We start from the raw sequence: 24,093 nt of genomic DNA, 5'->3' as shown, positions 1-24,093 counted from the left end.
GTAGGTGGTAAAGATTCCCTGACTTGGGAAGCTTGTGCCCATTTCCAAATCACCAAGCCTGGAGAGCATGCACCTACTGCCTCTGCAAAGCTAAGGCCATTTCTCCAGTTAGATGGTGGCTCTGATAAATGCCAATGTACTAAGCTTGTGGGAGCTTGATTATTTTTGTTCCTGGGCTCCTAATCCCATGGTCTCTGCAAAAACCAAGTGAATAACTGCCATTGTGAAGCTGCAGCCCAGAAGGTTGTGACTTTGGAGCATGTGATCACAGGAGCAGCAAATACAACTGTTCACACTCTGCATGTGGGGAGCTATGTTATTTGTGGTCTGGTGAGCCCAGCAGAGATATCTGCTTCCTGGAGGATGGGCACATGAGAGCATTATGAAGATATGTGTAGATCTGGAAAATCTGAGGAAAATTAAAGGCAGCTTCATCCGTTTAACTTGACCCAGCAAATTGGGCACGTTAAGTTCATACTATTCTAACTGGGCTTTGTCTTTGAGATTGCACCCATTTCTGTGGGAGGAGATCCCGTGCTGATACACATACACAAAGAGTGTGTGGATCAGAAGATGTGTGTTCAAGATATCTGGGCTTGCTCTGACCAATTGCAGACAGCAGTCTCTGTCCAGTGATGCAGGGGATCATCGTTGTGTTCTCCTTTGGCATCTGACAACTTTGTTGCAGAAGATCTCCCTCTGTTTTGCTGAGCATGGCTATGGAACCACAGCAAGAGAAGAGGAAGATGTTTTGGAATGCAGCCTGGCTCAGCAGGCAGGGTCTGCGTGCTCCGTTCTGCAGTGTCTCTGCTGATACACTGCTGCAGTGACAAGTGCCAGCTCCTCCCTGCTGTAACCTCCATGGCAAAGGCTTGCTGTGTGTACAGGATGGGGGTAACTATTCTTATGCTTGAATGCAGAGGTACTTGGGCTGCAAGGCTTAATTTGCAGACATCTTTTCATCATGCTTTTGTTACCGTGTTTTCTTGATGAGGCGTGGTGATGACCTTCCTTCTGCGGGGCTCTGCGATATTCAGTTCTCATCGTGGGGAAGCATACCGACTCATTGCTTTCCACCTCATCTCCTGGCTTTCATTTGCTCTTGTTTCCTTTTAGGAGGCTCTTTAAATGTACCTCGTCCTTCAGTAACAATGATTTGACAACTGTACTCTATAGGTAGAGTCAGATCTATGAGCAGAAGGGGCTGTGTGGTTTGCCATGGTGCAGAACTCACACAGATGAACACCAGCACCAACCTCTACAAACAGATTTTTTGTAAAGTCTGCTCATAGCCACTGAAAAGTCTGTATGACAACAGCTGTGTGGCCTTCAACACTAATAATGACGCAGGTATGCTTATCCTTTTCTTCAGAGGAGCCTTTTCATCATCCCGTTTGTTTACTGTCTCATTTTGAGGTGTGAAACTCAGTTCTGAGAAACAGACAGTGGTACTCTGACTCTTCAAGGAGCAGCGCTGGAGGATTCTGTGTTGTTCCCGGGTGAATCCAGGCACTGTTTCCTTTTTGTTTGCTCTCTTACTCTTTGAACCCTATGATTTCACATGGCAGATATCAGATCTGTCATAGGGGACTTTTGGAGGCATGTCAGCACTGTGATGCCCACCCCAGGCTGAGCTCCAGATGCTCTCTGCAGCCCTCCCCTCTCACACCAGCTGACTATTGCTGCTTGGGGCTCACCCCTGACTTAGTTTCAGGAGGTCCCACTCCCAGCTCTGTGAGAGGGATCAGCTGAGTCCTGGCCCTTGCTTTGTCCCCCTGTGGCTCACAGAAGTTCTGTAACCCCCTTTAAACCCCTCATTGTACAGAGCTGCTCTAAAATCAGATGTCTTCCAGGAAGCAGCATCTAATGGAGATGCTCTTACCTAACCTGTACCAACTGTGCTTTTATCTTCTTTGCATCCTGAATTCAATCAGGCCCATCTTCTCATTAAAGCACAATGTTACCTGCAAATGCTTCTGTATGTGATTGTGTCTATGATTCCCCATTTAAGTCTATTTGGTTTCAAAGCAGTTTTTTTTTCTTCCTTGCTAATCCTTCTGTCCCTTTTTCTTCCCTTTAAAGTTCCATGTGCATTAGGTCTACGTTTTCTTTCCTCTATTTCCACTTTTATCACTTGCTGGTCATGCTTCTGTTTCCTTCATTTCACTGCTCTTGTCAAAAACCCTGAACGTCTCTTTGACACTGAGAGATCTGGAATGGCACTGGATGTGTCCCAGAACAGGAATCTTGTGAAGCAGGAAATGCAGAGAGAAAGTTTATAGTGCACTTTGTGCTTGTTTTAGTAGCCATAATGCCAGAGGTAATGAAGAGGGGGAACAACAGTGTTGAGAGCAAGGGAAGGGATTTTCCGAATGATACAGAGAGAAACAGATGCTCCCTGGTTTAATTGCCCACTAAAGCTATGCTGGGAGCTTTCTGCTTATTAAGAATCCCACAAAAATGAGTTTGCACAGCAAGAACTCTCGTGGCAAGGACTTGATTTTGGTTGCAAAGTTGAATGCACTGCCTTGATGCGAGTCTCAGCATCATGTGATAACCTGCTGCCCAGCTTGTCTCCTCTGACACATGCCTGTCAGCCGGCGGGCAGAGACACGCTGTGCTGGCTGTGTGTCCCCATAAACAGTGACTCAGCCCCTGTCCTGAGCAAAGTCACCTTTCAAGGAGTGACTTGGTGGGAGGGGTGCCAGCCTGTGGGATCCGGGGTGTTTTTCTGCTTTTGCAAGTAAGTTGCTAAAAGGTCAGAAAACACTCCTTGTTGCTGCTCAGTGCTGCAAAGCATCTTTCCCTTTGTGCTGGGGTATGTCTGGGGGCATCCCCAGGAGTGGTTAATAGCAGCTGTGTGCTCCTGTGCTTTGTCTTGTGACCCGAACAGAGCATGTGTTGATGTTTTGCAGAGCATTCAGCATCCAGTGTGCCCACTGGCATCTTGCAGCTGCTTTGTGGCATCAGCTTGAGCCTTGCTGCGTGCCTCCAGCTTGTGCTGCAGAGCAGGACGGGCTCAGCCCTTGACCCAAGACACTCATCTCATGGGGCTGCTGGGTCAAGGATCTGCAGTGCAGCTGGTTCTTACTTTAAGAATCACCATCACCTCTACTGATCAAATGAGGGACCTCAAGAGCCAGAGCAAAATCTGCCTGTTGAGTTGTGAACGCATTCCACTGGAGAAGCTCCCAGCTTCTAGCACTCGAGTCACTGCTCAAGCATAGAGCTGGCAGATATGCAGTGCAGTATTTGCTTTATACCTCTCAAAGTGGTTTAAAGGTATCAAGTATGTTCCCTGCAAACACTCTCTCATGGGTTCTGCTTTTGTAAAAACTAAGTGGTTTTTTTTTTTTTCCCCCTTCAAAGGTAGCAAAACTGGGCATACAAAGAGTGAAAACAGTGAGGAGCTCCTTCCTGAGCATGTTGAGGGGAATCACATTTGCTTTTAGGCTGCAGTTTCTGTGCTGAGATTAGTTGGCAACTCATTCTGTCCTTCTGCTCCCCTGATTTGTAACTTATGTAAATGGGAAGTGACACGAGAGAGCAGAGGGGTGTGTTTGTGCGACGTTGCGCTGTCGGGCAGGTTTACCCCTCCTGTCACGGGACTGCACAAGCCTTGGGAGGTGGCTACCAAGCAGTGGGCCCTGTGTGGGGCTTGCTGGGGGTACCTGTAGCATGCAGCACCCTTAGGGAGGGGCCTGGGTTGTTGCTGGCTAGTGCATCTCCCTGACGTGCAGGGCCTTTTCCAAGGTATTGAGTGCCAGGAGATGGATTCCTCATAATTTCTCCTTTGCTGCTCTTCTGCTCTCCAGGTGACTCTCTTCGTCTACTCTGACCTGCTGCTCTTCACCAAGGAGGATGAGCCTGGATGTTGCAATGTACTGAGGAACCCTCTCTACCTGCACAGTGTCAAACTCCAGGAGGGTGAGTGTCTGCTGCAGTGGCTGGAGGTGTTTGGAGTGTTTTCTGGGCTCAAGCTTAAAGATCTCTAGACAGCAGGATAGCACACCACTATCCCATTGCTTCCAGTTTGCAGCAGTGCTGGCTAACGCGTTCCACCAACCTCCCTGTGCTGGATTGTAAGTCCAGCACCACCCTTCCCAGCCCAGCATTAATCCAGTCCCCAGCAGCTCTGTCCCCTGGTGTGCCCTGGTAGCACACTGCAGGCCTGTCTCGGGTTCTGGGCTGTGCTCCCCAGAGTTCTGCTCGGTTGAGCTGCTCCTCTTGCTGCTATCGCTCAGCTTGCAGTGGGGACTGCAAAGGGAAGTGAAGTTTTGAGGTTCACCCCTATGTTGCCTTGAGAGAACTCAGAGGAGCTGAGCCCTACTGACCTTTACTTCACTGCTGCTTCCTTCAGCCGCCCACAGCTTCCCTCACTAGCATCCCTCCCCCATAAGCACACGTTGGTGAAGAAAGAACAAACCCTGGCCTTTGGTGGGAGGCTGTGGACTGCATGTTGCTCGCTTTGCCTTGGTTGAGCTTTCACATCCAGCTCATGGTTCTTAGGGCAGGGGGGTGGCTTGAATGAAGTTATTTTGAGTTCTGAGGCTGTACAAAAGATGACCTCAGCTACCTAGGGTCAAAAGAGGAACGAACAAATTGCTCTGCCACATCCTATTTCCTATAGTGGAGCCACTTCTTGGCCCCATTCCAATCCCATCGTGTTCCTCCTTTGGTGCAGTGGCTGTTTGGCCATGGACTTGCTCTGCGTACAGCTGCCTGATCTATCAGCACAGGGCTGAGGCTTTGCTGCCTCCTCAAACCTAGACAGTATGGCTGGGGACTCTGCAAGAAAAAACATGATTAGATGAGAGGAAGAGCTTTTCAGTAACCAGAGTGGTCAAATCCTGGGCTGCCCAAAGAGTGTGCAAGACCTCCAGCTTTGGAGATGTTTGGGATTCCAATGGACACAGTACTGAGCACTGTGATCTGCGTTCTTTGGGCAGGGGCATGGAATAGAGATGTCCAGAGGCTCCTTCCAGCCCAACCTTGCCCTGTGAATGTACGAACTGACATTTCTCTGCAGTCCTGTGGCTCTGATCAAGAGGGATTAATCCAGAGCTTGTCTGCTTTTCCATAAGGAATAGTTTTCAGGATTGTTTTGTCACTTCCCATGATTTTCCCCAGTGGAGCAAATAGTTCTGGCAAGGGGCTGTGACTCTGCATGCCTCACAACGTATAAGCCTCTGTACTGGGGATCTGCACAATGGCACAGTGGGCTGCCCATTTCTTATTACCCATTTACAACAACTTTTCTGTTCCCAGATTCATTTGCTAACATATTTGGTGGGGGCAGTGAGGGGAAAAAGGGACACGGAGAGTTCAAGTTGTTTAGAAAAGCCCTTGAGCTTCATTGAGATCTGTTGAGTTTGTTCTCAACGCTGCTTATTACCAAGGAAAAAACAAAAGAAATTGTTCCTCGCTGAAGTGCTTGTTGGTCAGCATCTGCTCCCATGCACGTGTGGTTCCTGGCTGCTCCCAAAGCTGCTGCACTGCTTTTGTTCTCCTGGAAGAAAATGTCTTCCCCAGTGTTCACCCCGTGCTGCAGCAGCTCTGCACGCTGAGGTGTGTTTGCAGGTCGGCATAAGAGTGTGCCTCCTGACCTCCAGCTGATCGTTGGGTCCTGTGAGCAGTTTTCTGCTGTTTATTTCCTTGTTACCATAATGACTTGGCTAGAATCACATCTGGAGTGGCTCAACGAGTCTCTCGAAGGGGATGTTTGCCTGTGCCACACCAGACCCACCTGTACACCACGAATCCAGCACAGTCAGTTTTGAGGCAGGTTCGGGTAGGGCTGCTTCAAGGCGGGTGGAACAAGCAAAGAGATGTCTGTCCCTTTTGGCAGGAGTTTTCTGTTGGTCTCCTCATAACTGAATGGCACATTAATAGGAACAGGCGTATTGCTGAGTATAACAATTGAGACATCTCCGGTACACTGAAGACCATTGTGATGTTTCCTGTTTCTGCCTCTCGCTGCACTGTGCGAAAGCAAATCAGTATAATCTGCTTTACAATGCTCTGTCTTCCTGCTTTAGAAGCTGAGCATGGCTGATGAGCACCACACTGGCCAATGTTTCCAGTGCGACAGGGCTGGCTTCCTCACTAGATGTAGTGGGAATTTCCATGCTAACACTGCTGTGGTCTCAGCCCCTGGGTGGGTGTGCTTGGCTTGGGAGGAGAGATCCCATGTAGCAGCCTGAGAGAGCAACCTGCCTGTGAGCCCCAGCCCTAGGCTGGATGCTGCTGGTTTGCTGTCTCCTACATCCCAGGGCACCGTGTCCTGCAGCAAACAGCTTTAAGACGTTCAAAGGTCCAGACTCTGGTTTTTGGGGCTTTGGTCTGCAAACTTCTCTTTGGGTCTTGGATGCAGTGCTGTCCTCACTGAGCAGGCTGGGGAGCAGGGTGCCCTTGCTGTGGTTATTGTCAGTGTCCTTGAGTGTGCAAGGAGATGTAAAAAGCGCAGGACCAATTTCCTACTCCCATCTTTTTGACTCAACTCCTGGTGTGCACCACCTAAGCCTTGCAGCCAGAGGCTCCTTTCCATTGGTTGCACAGAGCAGGTGGGCAGAACAGTGCTGACAGCCACTGCTGTGCTGGCAGCTGTGTATCACCCACCCCTTGTGCTAGCATGAGTGTGCAGGGCTTAGCTGGGGAGGGGGATGTGCTCCTAAAAAAGCCACGTGTTCCTCTTGTGCTGAACCAGCCCAGCCATGGGGCAGGAATGGATCAGGTTACCCTGAGAGATAATCCAGTCTCTGTCATGATGCATCAACCTGGAACCAAAATATCTCAAAGTGAGGGTTGTTTTTTTTTTTTTTCCCTCTGCTTATTTTCTTTCAGCATTTCTCCAACCATGGCTGAGTACACACTGCTCAGCTGTCAAAAAAGACACAGCCATAGTACTGGATAGGGGACAGGGCACTACATGAGTCTCACCAAGGTTTGGCATTGATAACAGCCTAGCAGTAGGGCAGGAAAGACTGGGAGTCTCTTAGTTCCTATTTTTCTTTCCTGCTAAAGGCAATTTCTTGTGGAAAAATGGGATTTAAGCAGCTTCTTGGCCCAGGCTGGCTGCCTGCTCTGTGTGCAATAGGCACTGTGCTGCTTACCCATGTGAGACAGTGAGGCCTCAGAGGGATGGGCCTGGAGCCTACTGGGTGGAGAGGTTGCTGACACTGGGAGTCAGAGGGGAATTCTGAAGAAAACTTAATTCTGATGGCTTTAGGCTTTTTTGGAGGTCATTCCTTACTGCAGAAAGCCAGAAGGAATGCACAGAGGTTCAGAGAGTGGGCACTTACCCCAGGCTGTTACACTCCAACATCGCCTTGCCTGCTCTCCCCAAAGGGAAGCTGGAATTGTCCAGCACATGGCTTTGGGCACTTGCTCGAGGGTGTCACGTTGCCTTTGCAGGGACTCAGGTGGCCTTTGGTGCTCATGGCCCTGTGTTGATCGCTGTGCTGCAGCTGCGCTCGGCAGTGGGGCGCTTCCACCACCACGCAGAGCCTGCTCCATTGCTTGCACAGCATAGGATGTTGAAATGAAGCAGAGCTCGTGCTTCAGATAGGTTCTGCAGCCATGTCCAGACTGCAGGGCTGATCTCACGGCAGAGATAACATCGTTAAAGAGGTTGTGAAAGCTGCTGCCTGGCAGTGCTACACGCTGGTGAGGACAAAACCTTGGTAGGGCACGCTGGGGGCATTGCGGTGGCACAGCTGGCTCTGGGTGTGGGATGTCCTGCTTTGGAGCTGAGGGGCTCTGTCCTGTGCTGGCTTTGTGTCCTTCTGTGAGGTGATGTCTGCTTAGAGCTTTTCTTGGGGCTGGGGAGCCTTGTGTCCTGCTGGTGGGGAGCAAAGGCCAGGACAGACCTTGGCACAGCCTTCCTGATGGAAAGCATCCAGCAGCATCTCCCTTCCCAAAGCCCAGGGAGGCAGCTTGGGGAGCAGCCCTTAGCCCCGTGGAGCAGGTTGGGCTCTTCCTTATGCCTTGTATCTGTCGCTTCCCTATGCCCTGGGGTTTGGCTCCATCTGCTTAGAGAAGCACTGGCCCTAGCTCTTCGCAATGATGGAGACTGGGACAAACAGCACCAGGCAGAGCTGTGGCTGCCCTTTATAATGGCTCGAGGGGAGAAGCTGAGAATGAGCAAGGATATAAGAATGGGAGCTGCTCTCATGAGTCCTCCTGGGAGCAGAGCATTTGTAAGAGTGTAGAGATCTGACCCTGGTGCCCAGGTACCTGCAGAAGAATTGGGCTGCACGTGCTGTGGGAGATCAGGCAGGAGAGCCCAGGTGTGGCCTCTGAACAAATCACACCTCGTTCCAAAAGGACTCATGGGAGGATCTGTGGTAGTGCAGTAAGCCCATGCAAGAAAACCATGCAAGTGCAGCCCGCGTGGCTCGTGGTCCTGCAGATGCAGCATACATCACTCCCAGAGCGCAGCCTGGTACTGTGGGATGACAACAATAAATATTCATTAAAAGTTGTCTCCTAGCCAATTCCTCTGCAGTGTCTCTGCTCACAGAAATGCAGTTGTAGCTTAATTTTGATCCTGATTTCTCTTCTTTGTAGGTTCAGAAGATCGGAAATTCTGCATCCTTTACCTTGCAGAGGTGAGTGTTGCTGGTTTCCAAATTAACTTTCCAATGGGAGCTGGACACATACTAACAACTTGCTTTTTTTTTGCTGGAGCTGGTTGATTTTAACTTCCTTTTTTATTAGTTTGTCAGAGGTCTGGAAAGGAAACACGATGGCCGTAGCCAAAATATATTAATAAGAAGCTGCTAAGAGGAATCTGAGGATTGGTAGCCCCAAGACAGGCTTGCTTTTCCCTTCCCCTGTGTACCTTACTCACTGCTGCTCCCCTCCAATTTCTCCTGGAGTTCTTTCACCCAAGGGTTCCGTGACAGCAGTTCTCACTTTATTTGTTAGGCATCTTCCTCTGCTTGTCTTCAAGCACCCAGCTTTGAAACCCTCAAATAAAATAAGGAAGCCCAGTATAAGAGACACACAATTGTAGCTCTAAAAACATGCGTGGCTGAATGCTTTAAACAGATTTGAAATCATTCAGACGTTGACACAGTTACTTTTGTGTTGGGAAGCAGCCAAGGAGACTGCAGAATCGGTTCACAGTGACTGGTCCTCCCTAATCACTGGGTGCTGCAGCTAATATATTTTTTTTATTTTTATTTTTCCTTTCAACTGACTTTAGTTTGTTCCTGGCTTCAAGGCCTTGTGTTTTCAGGGTGGAAATCTGGGTCTGGGAAAGATCCCCAGGGCACTGAGGAGAAAAGGCACACATTGCTCAGCAGCCACGCAACATAATAAGCTATTGTGAAAGTTGGATAAAAACGCTCGGGGTGGAAGTTGTTCACCTTGGGCGGGTGGGAATGGGGCCAGAGCACAGCTGGCTGCGTAACCGTGTGCCGACAGCTCTCCTGAAGGCCCACCCTTGCTCCTTCCTTGTCTTTATTTCTTCTCAGGGTGGTTGGGCAGGAGCTGCCTGCTTAGCACAGAGGCCGGTGTCCGCCTGCTGATCCTATTCCTGCATCTTCTCATGTGCCTGGAAAAATGCATTTGGAGCCTGACGTTTAATTTAGGGTCTTTGGGGCCCTGAGTTAAAGTAACCAAATGAGAAATGCTGTGTTTCATGGGATTGTGGGAGGAGAAAGCTCCTCTTTGGTGAGATGTAGTGAGGGGTGTAGCTTTTTCCTGGTGGGCTGCAGTGGCCCTGGCTCTTGTGGTTCTGCTGATTGAAACGTGAAATGTGAAGCTTTTTTCTTTCCTGCAGGCCCCGTTTATGGTCTCTGTAAAACCATTCTTGTTTCTCCTGTCCACCCAGGGCATTTCAGGGAGGCAGCCTAGTGCCACACCAGCAGTGGGTCCTCATACCCAGTACTGTGCCAGTTAATTTCCAGGCTTGTCGGAGGCTCTGGCACCAGGCACATTTGGTTAAAGAAGGGAAGCTGAGATGCAGAAGGACTGGGACGTGCCAATGAGTCAGCAGGTGTGCAGGAAGGACAGTGCCATGCTGATGCCCCCACAAGCAGTGCTGGGAAATTGTGACCTACAGACCACAACCCTGGAGGCTGCACAGAACGGATGCTGGGCTGTATGGATGTGAGCTTGGGTTAATGAAGGAGCCCAGGGGGTTGGAAGGGGACAGTCCCTTCCAAAGGCAATCCTGTGTACACAGGCGTGGCATAGCTTGGACACCTTGCTGGGCTGGAGAGCATTGCTTTGTGCTGCTAAGATTGTCTGCAGTGAAGGGATTTGGAGGCCTGATCTGCTGCTAAATAAAAGCTGGGGCTGGGAGCCAGCACTGCACCCCTGTGTTGAACTGGCACGTGGGGCTGTGAGTCCCCTGAGTCACAACCATGATCCTGTGAGTCACCTCATGCAAAGCCCACATTCTTTGTCTGTGGGAATGAGAGGGTTTTGTGCCACAGAGAGCAGAGATTTTGTGCCACAGAGAGCAGCTGGCTGTACTTGAGGGCTGTGGGAGGCTCAGGAGGGTGTCCTCAGCACAGCATGGCCTTGGCACCCTCATGGTCTCACAGATGGAGTGCAGCAGTGCTCTGTGTCTGGGTCCTGATGTAATTGTCTGACTGCCCACCCCTGACAACTTGTAGCACCTACAGAGCTTAGAGGAGGGGTGCAGAAGGGAAGGATGTTTGTGTGGATGTGGCTCTTATGCTCCATGTCACCCTGACGGACGTCTCTTCTTTTGATGTTCTCCTGTCCTGATGTTTGCAGCCAGTGGTCAGCTGCATGTTGTCCTGGGATGAATCTGATGGGGCTGGGCTTGGTGCTGGTCATTGCCTGAGCCCCTCTGTCCCTGTGACCTGAGCAGACAGGTCCCTCCCACTGCTGTGACACAGCTAAGGGTCAATGGAGGCCCTTGTACCAATGCTTCTTACACAGATCAGCTGCAATGAGCTTTAATGCACTCAGTGCTGCTGTAAGCTGTAAGGGAGTCTGTTGGGCCTAGTGCTTGCTGTAGGAATAGTGCTTTGCCAGGTCTTGAGCTCTATCTCCTTTTTTGTTTAGAGGGTGAGAGTGACGTTTTGCACCATAAGGTGACATTTTTGCATTTGGATCCAATGCAGTCCAAAATGGAAGCATGTATCAAAATGTCTAGGAGTTGCTTGATTTATTTTAAACGAGAAAGAATATTCCAACCTTCAGGGAAAATGATATGTCATGAGATGAGCTGCTGCTAGTCATCATCCTGTCTGATCACCTGCAAATAAATCACTCACAGAGCTTAAATCCTGAGCACGATGGGCATTGACAGCCAGATGGCAAACTGATCTCCATCACCTGGTGTAGCTTCCAGCAGGGCTGGTGTTTCTCTTGCAGACACTGCAGGCTGTGAGTTTGCAGTGTTTTGAGGTCCTTCAAGTAGTGGGGCACGCAGCCTCTTGCATGGGAAATGCTGAGGGGATGGGGAGCATCCCCTGCGTGGTGAGAAGCAGCAGCCCCCAGGGAACCTGGCCTGGGGTGTGAGTTTGTGCTCCAGGACTGCATTCACACCCTTCCCTGCTCCGGAAATATCCCACTGATAGGAAACTGCAAAGCAGGGTTTTATTGCATTGTTTGAGATTTTTTGATTCGAGCCCAACATGTTCAGACCAAACTGACTTAAAATCAAAGAGCTCATTGAGTTTTTTCATTGTAAAAGCGCTAGCAAAATCGATCGTTTTCTCTGGCAGTTTTCATCTGCAGACACTGGTGTTTCTCTGGGGAAATTGCTCTGACAGAAAATCTTTCCAGCAGATACTTGTTGGCCTACTGCAGTGAGCACACTTACAGACCTGAGCAAATTAATGCTCGCATCTGGGCTCGATGTTGGTTTGTCCAGGCAGGAGATCCTGTAGGCAAGCGTTACAGAAATGACGTTGCCTCGGTTTGTCTCCCACCCTGGCTGTGTGTGGGGACATCCCTGCACTGTGTGGTCCCACGGGCACTGCTCCCATTTGCATCCTCAGGCAATGAAGCTGTGTCCCAGCTGCTGGCAGGGGTGCATTTAGCACAGCTCTCTCTATGAGCTGAACCCCTGCAGTAAGGGGCAATACTGTGTAAGTGTGCACAGCTCTTCACTGAAGATATCCTGGATTGTTCCATGGGAGAATTAATTCCCAAAGTATCCCAGGACAGAGCACTGTGAATTTTAATTCCCTTCAGGTTCCCATTTCTGTGTGGGGGATCTGCACCTGAAAAGCAGTTTACAGAGGACTTAAGGGCTCAGGGGCATGGTAGGCAGTCTGTATCTGTGTAAATTTGAAGTTCTGGACGTGTCATCAGAGCAGTTAGCTAGGAGCTTTTTGGGGCACTTTTTGGCAGATGTAGGGAGTGTTTAGGCAGATGGTTTGGTAATGGGGACAAAAGTGGAGCTGACATTAAACCTGCACAGCACAACAGAGCAGCTATGGTGGATTTGTTTGATTGGATTTGTTTGGTCAAGAACATAGAGAGGTGTTATTAATGACAGAGAGAGAGGTGCAAAGAGAGAACAACTGGAGCAGATGCCCTCAGAGGCTCTTGCCTTGCTATGATGCACTACTTGGCCTGAAAATCTAGAAGGATGGGAGATGGTGGTAGTATGTAACCAATGGTTAAAAACTCTGGGTTTATACCTCAACATCATCTTCTGTAAGCATTGCTCTATCAGAGAACCTGGGAAACCTGGCTCTTGCTTCACTGTGTTCAGAATTAGTGTTGGTATGGTAAAACCAGCAATCATTACGTGTGCATGCAGCTGGAAGTTCGGGAAGCAGGAGGTGATGCAGCAGATCAGTGCTGGAGCAGTGGGGTTAGTCATTAGGGTGGGTGAAAGCTAATGCTGCTCCCATAGACCAGACCTTGGGGAAAGGAATGTGCTCAAAGGTCTGCGAGGGTCAGAAGTGAGAAGGGCCTCTTGGGAAAAGGGCACTTGGTGGCCGTGAGCTCCTGCAGTGGAAGGATGGCACCAATAGTGATAAATTTTTGGGATACAGTCAACTACAGATGAGATGTTCTCTACTGCTCTCTTCTGACCCAGAAGTGATGACTGTAAGACTTGTGTTTGGGGCTGAATGTGTTTCCACCCAAAATGGGATGATTTTGGCAGTGAGTCAAAGTCAAGGGACCTGTTTCCTTTTTCCCTTTTCCTGACATTATTGGAGATCTGGTGGCCTGGGTTGGGCTCTGCTGTTTGAAACCCTCTGAGTTCCTCAGCTCCCAGGTGGGCTGGAGCAGCCTGAGTGATGCCTTCATCCCTCCTAGAACAGTCCATCATTGTCAGCTGGCGTTGTGTACTGTGTGCAGGATGGGAGAGAGTGTGGTTATCTGTGGGCTATGTGCTCAGCTGAAGTTGTCTCAATTTCCTCTCATCTGCTCTAAGTAAAGAGACGTTGTTTGTCAGGTTCATGGGCTGTGTTGTTTGCCAGGTGAGCTTGGGGCTGGGGCGCGTTATACTGCAGGAAAGTGGAAGATCCTCTGGGATTTCACAGTTCATCTCTCTCAAGAGTCACAGTAGAGCAAACACTGCAGCCAAGGTTAGAAATGTTGGAGTCAGTCATGCTTAGGGACTTAAGAAAAAAAAAAAAAAACTACACTCCTTATTGCCTGCTTCTGTCAGTTTTATTGCATTAATTTGATGCACATTGAGAGAAGGCAAAGTGTGCTCCTCTGCCTTCCCCTTCCTGCTCATGGTCCTATTTGGTGCTGGGGGGACTCCCTCCCTCTACCCACTGAGCTGGTCCTGGGCTCAGGAATCTCTTCCTGCTCTTGGACTTTTCCTTTGCTTCCTGGTGTCCCACAGGTAGTTGCTGGGTTCTGCACCATGTGGGCCTGTGGCACGCATCACTTCGAGTCACCCAGCTCACATGGAGGCTGGATGCTCAACCTGCGCGTGCTGAGTCCATCTGCCACCTCACTCCTACAGCAACAGTTTAACTCTGTCCCAAATGAAAGTTTCCTTCTTCCTCCACCCAAAGGATGGTAGATCCCAGCTGCTGGGTTCCCTGTGCACAGCATTGAGAAGTCTGAGCTCTGCAGACTGAATCTCAAGATCAGGGAGGTAACACCAGTGCAAGACTGGCAGCATTCTGAGGAATGCTGAGGAGGTAATATGCAGGTTACTCAAATGCAGATGCAGTCCTACCCTGCAACCCAGCATGTGCCCCAAATTTCAGTGCAGCTGAAATGCTTGCAGTTGTATTGGAAGGATCTGTCCTTCAAATGACATTTTTTTTTGGTCCAAGCCAGTGCTCTCCTGGTGTGTGCCCTGAGCCAAAGCACACAAAGCCGTGACTCTGGAGCTGTTGACTGGGCTGCTCCTCTGCCTGGGACACCGAATATTTCGTTGGTGTGTGTTCACCTGGCTTTGACATGGAGTGATACAAGTAGCAGAAGCCCCAGGCTGGTACAACCCAGTCCATGCATCACAGCAGCTCCCAAATCAGATCTCTTTGGATGGAGCAGCAGGCAGTGTTTGTTCCCCAGCTGGAGAAACACAATCAAAGATATACTTTGCCTCCCTGGTTGTGTGAATCTTTGCTGTTCAATATCAATCCAAGTTCTGAGATGATCATGAAATGTACATTTTAGAGCAGAAGTTCTAAAATTTTTCTTCTGGCTCTAATTCTGTGGTCACATTGACTAGATGTTGGCAAAAAGGGCATCTGATAAGAAGCAGTTGAAGTAATGAAGAGCTTTTTGACACAGGCACCACTGGGTGATTTTGGAGAGGGGTCTGCTGGAGCTTTGTCTCTGGGGTGATGCTGGGGACAGAGGGACCCTTAGCTCTGGGGCTGTATCTGCAGCAGGTGGGTAAGCTTAGTGGTACTGTCTCTGAAGCTGATGGTTCTGAGCCTTCTTGCCTGAGGGAAAACAGCCTTTGCAGCATGGGAATCAATAGACCTGTTCTCTGTTTGCCCAAGCAGTGTTTGCCCAGGGAGCTCTGTGGCTTGTGCCAGAGCTGGGGATTCCTGTGAAGGCTGTTTTCTTATGAACCCCTTCAGCCAGGTGTCACAGGTGTGTGCAGCTGACGTGGCAGCTTCACTGCTCCCTGCCCTTTTGTGTCTGTAGGACAGTGAGAAAACCCATTTTGTAAGAGCCAACCTTTGATGTGGCAAGGAAGGATGGGATGCAACCATCCTTTATCTCCAGTTATAGAGTCTCCCTGGCCTGAAAATGAGCCACACAGCCACGCTTCTCTGCAGGGATTACTCTGCTCCATGAATGGCAACTCTGTGTGCATCTGTTCAAGCACCCATGAGACTCCATCACCTTTTGGCCATCTCAGCTTTCCATAGGACCCATGCTGTTAGTGCCAGTGTCTGTGTTTTGGGCACCACTAGTGTGCCCAGCAGTCCAAAAAACACAGGAAGAGATGTGGTCCCCAAGGCCCACCCCAGCAAGGGAGCAAACTGAACTTTCTCATCAGACCAAGCTCTGCAGGGCATGAAGGCAGTGTTGTGCACAGGATATTCCCAGGGCTTGCTGTTTTACCAGTGGAAGGTTTTCTCTGCGATTTGAAAGCTATTGTAGTCTGGAGCCCATTTCCGAGGTACTTCCCCTTTGGGATCTCTGCTGGGTTTGGCCATGGACCAAGCTCTGAATGATGGAGCCAGGGGCCAGGCTGCGAGCCTTGCAGCACCTTGCTATAAACCCCACAGGGGAGCAGAGCTCATCTGTGCAGGGAAGCTCTGCAGGGTTGAACTCGGTGATCCTTGTGGCTCCCTTCCAACTCTGGGATATTCCCTAGGTCTATGATTCTATGAAACGTTCATCCAGGGACCTGGCTGTGCCAGCAGGCTGAGATGAGGCCAGCCCCTGTGCCAGGCTGGTTGCTGAGTTCAAGGATGGAAGGTGTCAGGCTGGAGCTGGTTCCTTCTTTTTGTATCTTTGCTTTGCAGCCATGTATGGAGCCACACTTGCACACCTGGTTGTGCAATTGGTCCTGCACCAAGGGATGTGCTTGCAGCAGGGCATTTGGTGTGGAGGGTCTGGGAGCTGCTCTCCAGGAGGCCCTGAGCTGATTCATGGGCCACAGAGCCGATGTCCCCTCTTTGGCTGGTATCTGCCAGGCACCCAGGAGCTCTGCCTGCTGTCTCCCTGTGTGCACAGCCTGGGGAGTGCCCTATGGCAGAGAGCTTTTCACACCTTGGCAAGCAGGAATTGTCCTTTGGGCTCCACTGGCTGAAACAGGGCACAGTTATGGCTTGTGTTGGCTACTCTGAGTCCTCTTCTCTTGATGTTTGCCTGGTGCTCTCCTGCAGGGTCCACTAACCTCACTGAGCAGCACCTGCAATAACATGTTTTTCAAAATGCTGGGACGAATGCAGGCAGAAAGCCACTGGCAGCCACTTCATTTGCTCACTTTATCTGGTCACAAACATCCCATTCACGCCATCTGCATCCTCCTTTCCCAGCATCGTGAGATTAAACCCTATTTTCTCTTTGTAAATATTGGCAGGCAAAGTAGCAGCCTCCCTGAATGAAAACAGTAGTGAGAGGTCGTTCCCAGTGCTCTTGAGAGCGGCTGCTCGTGCTGCAGCCCTGGTTGCCTGGCCTGGGCAGTGAGGTCCCTACAGCCCTCCTCGGGCTGCACTCAAAAGCTACCTTTTCTCCTAGCTGTTCTGCTGCTGTGCTGCTGAGCAGGGTGGGAGCAAAGAGGCACTTTGCCATCGGCTGCCAGTGGTGGCTGAGCATCGCTTTCTGCCAAATTCAATCAGAGAAATGGGGATGGTAATCAAATCAGCAAGGGGCTGCACAGCAGGGTAAGGTGAGCCACGCATCCATCATGAGCAAGGGGAGCTGAGATGCCCTTGGAATCACTTTAAGCCTTGTGCCCAGGGAATTGCAGGAGCTTAGTGGGGACTGGAGCGTGCGTTAGTTAAAGCACCGTTGTGCCACTGGGCTCTGCAGCTGGTTTTTAAGCTCTTCTGAGTCCTTCTCATCATTTGCTTCTGCCCCAGGTGCAGGGTGGGTAAGTGCTAGCCTGGGCTTCCTGTGTGTAGATGGGCACCTGTCCTTTCCCCTGAAAGCAGGAAAGATTAAATGCTTGTCTGGGATCAGATGGGTGTCACAGTGCTACAGCCTGGTGGTGGGATGGGGTGAAACCCAGACATCAGCTGTTCATATGAGTACTACTGTTCCAACAGAGCATCAGAGCAATTGGTGTTTGGGGGCACGGAGTCACACCACCTTGTGTCCTCTATCTGGTTTTGTGTATAGATCAGCCTGTGCATGCGTTTTCCATAATTAAGCCCATTTCTGCTCTAGGAATAGATGTGGTGAAGCACAGACACAAGAAAAACCAAAACTTCTTTCTTTAGAAGTCTCCTTGGAGGGGGAAGAGATCTGGGCTAGAGATCTGTTTCTCTAGAGCTGACATGGGAGGTTGGTTTGTTTACCTCTATGGCAGGAATTGTGGATTACACATGAATGAGTTTGCATCCAATGCAAACAGCTTTAAATGGTGTGACTAAACAGCATTTCCCCTTTCAGCTGTGTGTCTCTGGAGTCGCACAGTGCAAGTTCCTTAGTTCTGTCTGACCTTTCTGGGAAAAGCAGGCAAGTCAGAGAGCTGCCCCTCTGCAAGGAAATCCTAGGGGGAAATGAAAGACTTTTTTCATCCCATTTTAGTACAGAACATTTTTCTTTCTTTGCACTTCTGTCCCAAAGTTCCACTTTTTTTCACATCCGGCTACAGATGGAGGTAACCTGTTGGGCATTCCTGGCCCTTTTTAAAGCGAGTACTGCAAAATCCCTATAGGCATCAATTGCTGCTAAAACTTCATTTTTTGCAAGAGAGATGAGCAGCGGAAGAGCTTTTGTGAGGGAATTTGAGCAGACAGTTTTGTAAATGATTGGGATTTGGCCCAAAGAAGATGTGAGGAAGAAGAGCAGTTCCCTGTCACAATAGGGCTCTGTAAGGCTGGGGCAGAAGGGCCCAGGAGCTCACACTGGGCTCACAGGGATGTGCTCCCAGGCTCCCATCCTTTCTCTCCATTCATTTCGTTCTTGCCACAGACTGCTCACAGGCAGCATGTCAGCAGTGCTGAGCATCCTCCTCCAAACTTCCCCTGGTGCCCTAATGGAGGAGACCCTTGTCCCTCCCAGCCCTGCCCAGCCCCAAGGTGTTGTTTCTTTGACTCGACTTCTTGCTAATGTTTGCATACAGCAAAGAGCTATTTCCCCCTCCTTCAAATGCAGCTGAATAAGCATGTTCACACGGTGGTGGCATAGGGTGCAGAACTGCCAGTGCTCTGCCTGCACCTTACTGCTCTGCTCCCACCTCTTACAGCCAAATCTGCACCCACCGCCTTCCCTGTCTGCCAGCAGCAGAAGCCCCTATGCAGCTGATTTCTCACCTGTTTTACTTCCTTGTGCCCAGAGCTCTGGGCACCATGAGCTCCCTCCTTACACCCTTGTTCATCTGACAGCGTGCTGGAAGTGAGGAGTTTGCAAACAAAGCCAGGGCCTGCGCCGTGCAGCTAATGACCTTCTCTCTGCCTGTGTTTCCTTTACGTCAGAAGTCGGAGTGCTTATTAAGTTTGGAGGCTTACTCCCAGGAGCAGAAGAAGAGGATCTGCTGGTGTCTGGCTGAGAACATCACCAAGCAGCAACATCCGGCATCAGCTCCCACAGAGAGCAAGGTAAGCAGCCTGTGCAGTGCAGCCCTGATGGAACCCCTGCTCAGGGCACTGCAAGGCTCTGAGTGCCCTGGGGCTGTGCTGTGCTCCAGTGATGCTCTGGGGATGGTTTTTGTGCCAGGTGAGGAGGGAGTTTGCATTTAAGCGCTGCTGCTGCGTCTGCAGCTTCCTGCCCAGCTTGGGGAAACAGTGATTGCTTTTGCATCCGCTGAGCTGAGTAGCACCGCCTGATTCTGATGCTTCCTAGCATCTGTATTTGGACAGCTGAGGCCGTGCAGCTCATCGTGTGGCCTTTTTGCAGAACTTGGCTGCAGGGCAGGACCTGGTGCTGAGGGGGCGGCTGAGGCTGTGATCTCTGGGTCCCAGTTGAAAGGCACTGGGGTTATGGGAGCAGCGGTGTGGAGATGTGTCCTTCTGTGCACTCGGATACGCAGTGATGCTCAGGCTCCCACAGCATGAGAAGGTCCTTTGAGTGCTGCTGTCCATAACCAGCATGGCCACACCGGTGCTTTCCCACACTGGAGAGCTTCAGCCTGGCCCAGGAGCGTGATCTCAGAAGGGCTGGCAGGAGAAATGTGTGCATGAAGTGGGTTTGAAGCACGTAGGGTGTGTCTGCGTGGTGAGAATGCAGTCAGCACCTCCGCTTGGTCCATGGCAGCACTGCCTGGAGGGGCTGCGTGGATCTGTTGGTGCTGGAGCCGTCTGGTCCCTGAGGGCTGGGACTGGACTAGTGGGGGGGGGCTGCTGTGCTGGGGTGAGAGGAACATGCTGTGCTGCGCATATAAAATGCTTTAAGTGATGCAACTGGGCGTCCTGGGTGCAAAGCTCCCAGACACCTCCCTGTGCCCAGTGATGGAGCAGAGCCCATGCTGTGGGGCCGTTTGTTGCAGCCCATTGGGTGGTCTGGCTTTTGCTCTCGCTGCATGGCTGCCAGGCATAGAGGCAGAGCAATGCAGCTTTTGCCCTGCAGCATCCCACGCCAGGTCAGCGCTCGCAGCGTCTCTGCAGGAGGCAGAGCCTTTGGATTCCTCTTCCTGCCTGTTCAGCCCTACCAAAATAGCAACAGCGCAAAAAGCCTGAGAACCTGGTTAACAACTCAAGCTCCAGAAATGCAAGTAGCAGAGGGGCAGTGCAGCGACCAGGTTCTGCAACATCTCTTGCTGTCATGATGCTGTGACAGGGCTATGCCCTGGGCTGGCTGACATCCCATCTGGGCTGGGGATCCTCTGGGGCAAAGCTCTGCACGGCTGCCTTAATTGTGAGCGTTGCAAACAGGGGAGCTCAGCAGCTCTCCATCATGATATGGGTTCCGCTCTCCACCCCCACCCCAGGTTCTGTGTCTGGGGCAATGCGTGGGGCTGTCTGCTGATCTGGGCTCTCTGCTCAGTCTGCAGACCCCGTGGCTCAGAGCAAAGCTCTGGGGGTGCCCACTCCTCATGCTGTTGTGGGGCCACTGGACAGGTGAAAAAGTACCATCTGAAGGCTTTGCCCCTGTGGCAGAGAGGAGGGTTTGGGGAACAGAGGCTAGGGTGAGCTCTCCAGTGTTGTGATAGGGATTTATTTACACTTGCAGAAGCTGATGGAAATCCTGTTCGTAGGATGTGAGGCTGGGAGGGGGAAAAGAAGCAGTGAGAGCTGCTGCCAGGTGCTTTGCTTTGCTCAGAGCTCAGCAAGGTATAAACCTTCCTGGCTGCATTTTTACAACAAACCTCATCCTGAAGTGCGGGAGGAAACAGCGCAGGGTCTGAGGGCAGCTCCTGAACAGCCAGGACAGACACACTGGAGTGGCGGATGCTGCTTGGAATGACACCACACTGGGATGGCAGTACAACAGGGTGTGTGTGCAGGGAGATCAGCCTCCTGAAAGGGAGGAACGATCCGGGAGCTTCCTCTCATTGCTTACAAGGCATTTATATTGGGGCTATTTAAGGAAAGCTGACAGTGTCTACCTTCTGCGAGCAGACAAATTAAGCTGGAAACAACAGCTTCTGCATGGCTGATTTCTCCAGATGGGAATCTGGTTTGTATGGCCTTCAGATTTGTGCCAGCATGGCAGGAGGCAGCTTGTCTAGGGACATGGCTTTGTTGGGCATCAGGAGCCCCGGGCTGATGTGGCCTTGGTACCAGGCGGAGATGTGTGGTGTGCCAGCTGTACACCAGAGCTGAGAAAACAAAGCAGCTCCTCCAGCCCCCCAGCTGGGCACAGCTCTCCCTTCTGCACAGCTATGCTGCCAGTGGCCCTGAGTCCTTTCCAAAACATATGCTTTGTGATGGAGCAGAGGTTCTGCAGTGGGATGGTCCTGTCTGGAGAGCAGGGACTGGATGGTCTGAGCACAGCTGTACATTGGTGACTTCTTGGAGCTGTGGGAATGAGGACAAGTTTAGGGCTTTGGAATGGCACTTCTTGGTTTACCAGGGCCCCAGAACTGCGTCCAAGTAGGTGGGATTTGCATGAGGGTCTTCCTGACTCAGGGACAGCCATCGTCACCCCCTTTGGGAGGTGAAGCTGTTGGGTGCTGGAGCCACCATGTGTGGTGCGTCTGATTCTGGGCGTGTAGGAAGAGAAACCAGTTGGGACAAATCAATAGTGGTCCCACCGTAGTCCTGATGAGCTTTTGCTGCCCGTGGGTGCAGCATCAGCCCTAGGGATAACCAGGACTGTTGGTGTGATCCTGCTGGCTGGTCCCCTGGCGATGGGATGTGGGTGGGAGCAGGGCTCTCTGGTGGCTTTTCTGCCATCCCTATAGGGCTTGGTGGAACTACTCTGAGCAGTGAGCCCGTCCTGTGGCTGCAGCAGCTCACAGGAGTTGCGCTGTGGGTATTTTCTCCATCCACATCCCTGCCCCTCATCCTGGGGTCTGAGCCTGACTGAAGTGGCTGCTCCCTGCCTTTGCTTGCGCTGGGCAGGGATCTGTGGACCTGCTGTGTAACACATGCTGGTGGTGTGACCCCATTTGCTGACAAACATCCCCAGATGGGTCGGTGCAGAGCCTGGAGGTGGGCTGGGGCTGGTGAGGAGCCACAGCCACCACAATGTGATTATAGCAAAAGCAGCTTTATGCGTTAATTGAGTTAGCGACGCTGCCTCCTTGGGCCGAGTAACGACCATCTGCGCAGAGCACGGTGCTTTTTTTAACCCTACATTACTGCACTGCTCCAGTTTCCACATTAGCACAGGGCAATCTGCAGTGCAAAGCGAGGTGGAGGCACCGGGGCTGGAGCTGCTCCAGCAGCTTTGGCTGTGGGGACAGAAGCAAACAGCGCAGTGCCGTGCAGATAACGAACCCGTTACGACCACCTGATTCTCACTGCTTGTTTCTTTGTGTCTTCCACACTCAGAACGGCTGATTACTCTTCCTTCTGACTCCGTGACCTGAGATTACCTCGGAGATGATGGCTGGCTGTGTCTGAAAGATGTAGATTGTCCTTAAGCTAAATAATTACGGACACTTGGTGGTGCGGACTTTGGGCCGTGGGAGCCCAGGATGGGTGCTCCCGGCGCTCCCTGAGGGAGCTGGTGGATCCTCGGCACTTTTCGGATCGCGGCCGCCTCTCTCTCCCCCGTGGCTGCTGATGCTGTGAGCAGGCGTGGACCGATCCCGAGCGGGCCCTGGGAACGAGGCGCCCGGCCCCTTCCTGGCCGCTGCTCCGATCAGGAAGGGCAGGGCTGATTCTCTCACAATTTACAGCGTACTTGACAAGTGCAAGTAAATGTGCTGTCAACAAAAGCAAACTGCGTGTAATCGAGAGATGATTGAAACCAGGGCTGGAGTGCTGTGGGGAGGGTTCTGCACCAGGACTGCCCCGGCGGATGAGCAGACAGGGAGCAGCCCCGTGCTTCCTCTCCATCTCCCTCCCCCAGGATGCCCTGTGCCCAGGCACCTGCCTTGCCGTGTGTCTGCATCCCTTGGCTGTGCCTGTCCCCGGCACCTTGTTCCCTTCAGCAGCAAGCTTCTCTTTGTTTCCAAAACCTTCCTTTGGAGGGGTTCCATGTGCGCCCATGGGCTGGTGATGGCCATGACAAGCACTTGGGTTGGCAACAGCTGGGCTGAGCTTGATATCATCGGTTGTGTGAGGGGAGGGGAGGATTCTGCACCTTTTCACTTTGCTTTTGCACTGAAGATCCATATCGTTACAGCACCCACAGGGCCAGCCTGCCTCCTGCCCCGTGCCCTCTCAGCGCCTTGCTCCTCTTGTCAGGCTGCTCATGAGGAGAAACAATTGAAGGCCACTCTGCCCCAATAAGGGTTAAAGCCTCATCTGGCAGAGCTTGTGAGCCAGGTTATGAAAGGAAAGCAAATAAATGCGGTGTTCCACACCAGCAAGCACAACCTGGCTCTCATCCTGGGCCGGAAAAACTCATTACTGGCAGCAGCCAAAGGCTGTGTTGGTAACACCGTGGATCTGAAAGGCTGTGGGAACAACCCTGTGGTGTGAGTCAGGATCCAGCCCACCTTCAACCACTTAATAGCTGGAGGAAACTGTCCTCAATCGAAATCCCTGTGCCATCAGAAGCCAGTGGGATCTCGCAGTGGTGACCTCAAAGCACACTGAGACACAGGGCTCACCCTTGGCACCAGGAGGACAACATGTTGACTTTAATTCAGCCAGAACAGGAATTAAATAGATGATAATGTGTGTGAATGAGGCTGTAACCATAGAAGAGTTAGATCTAGATTGATCCATCCAAGTGCTTAGTGCAGTCCTGTCTGCAGTCTGCTCTCCTGGGCTGCACTGGAAGAGCTTTCCTGCTGGGTTGATGGCACTCCTTCATGGGCACAAGCTCCAAATGCAGCCCTAGGTGCTCTGTGGAGGGCATGCTACAGCTCTCTGTGAAGCTTCAAAGCACTTCCAGACATCACTTTATGAATTTAGGGGCCCTTTTAATGCAGGGTCTTGGCCTGACCCAGAACTCCATGCCATGCAAGTGGACCTGGGTGCGTGCTGAGGGCTCCTGGGGTTCCATCACCCCACCATCCCCCCTTTCTTGCACAGCAGCTGGCTCCCAGCACAGCAGTGTGGTACAAAGCATGGATTTACTGGAGCAGGGCTGGGTGCTGGGTGCCAAGCTTCCCGGCTTCCCCCCCATCCCCAGGCACTGCCTCCTTTACTCTGCATCCACTGCTCAGTGTGCCACAGAGGCACAGTTTGGGCCACCAGCACAAGGCAGCTGCTCGTGGGCTCCTGAGGCACGTGTGTGCTGGCAGAGCAGATGGGCCAGCAGAGAGTCACGGCTCCAGCTTTATTTGTTCATTTGCTTAGCTGGACTCACAGCCATTAGGAGAGCAGACCTCTCCCCTCTGGCAAACACCAGCTCCTGTTTCTCTGGCACCTCCTGCACGCAGTGCCACATTCCCCAGGCAGGAGGACCTGGCAGCATAGTGGGGACTTGAGCAGTTGCCAGCACCTCCATCACAGCAGGGAGCGCTTTTAAACCCTGGCAGCTTGTTTC

The 24,093-nt window shown here is 51.5% G+C and overlaps 1 protein-coding gene across 6 annotated transcripts in view; it reads left to right on the top strand.

Annotated features, from left to right (window-relative positions):
* RGS3 (regulator of G protein signaling 3) overlaps window positions 1–24,093 on the top strand; it is an 87,602-nt gene that overhangs the window by 41,853 nt on the left and 21,656 nt on the right. For all 6 annotated transcript variants that reach the window (XM_031556141.2, XM_085239337.1, XM_019621344.3 and 3 more), the window contains 3 exons: window positions 3,816–3,927; window positions 8,569–8,609; window positions 18,522–18,644. In XM_031556141.2, coding sequence (XP_031412001.2) covers window positions 3,816–3,927; window positions 8,569–8,609; window positions 18,522–18,644 — 276 coding nt within the window. The remainder of the gene's footprint in view (window positions 1–3,815; window positions 3,928–8,568; window positions 8,610–18,521; window positions 18,645–24,093) is intronic.

This window comes from Meleagris gallopavo, chromosome 19 (genome assembly GCF_905368555.1).
Source record: "Meleagris gallopavo chromosome 19, MGAL_WU_HG_1.1, whole genome shotgun sequence".
NCBI lineage: Eukaryota > Metazoa > Chordata > Aves > Galliformes > Phasianidae > Meleagris > Meleagris gallopavo.
This window is presented reverse-complemented; position numbering and strand designations above follow the sequence as displayed.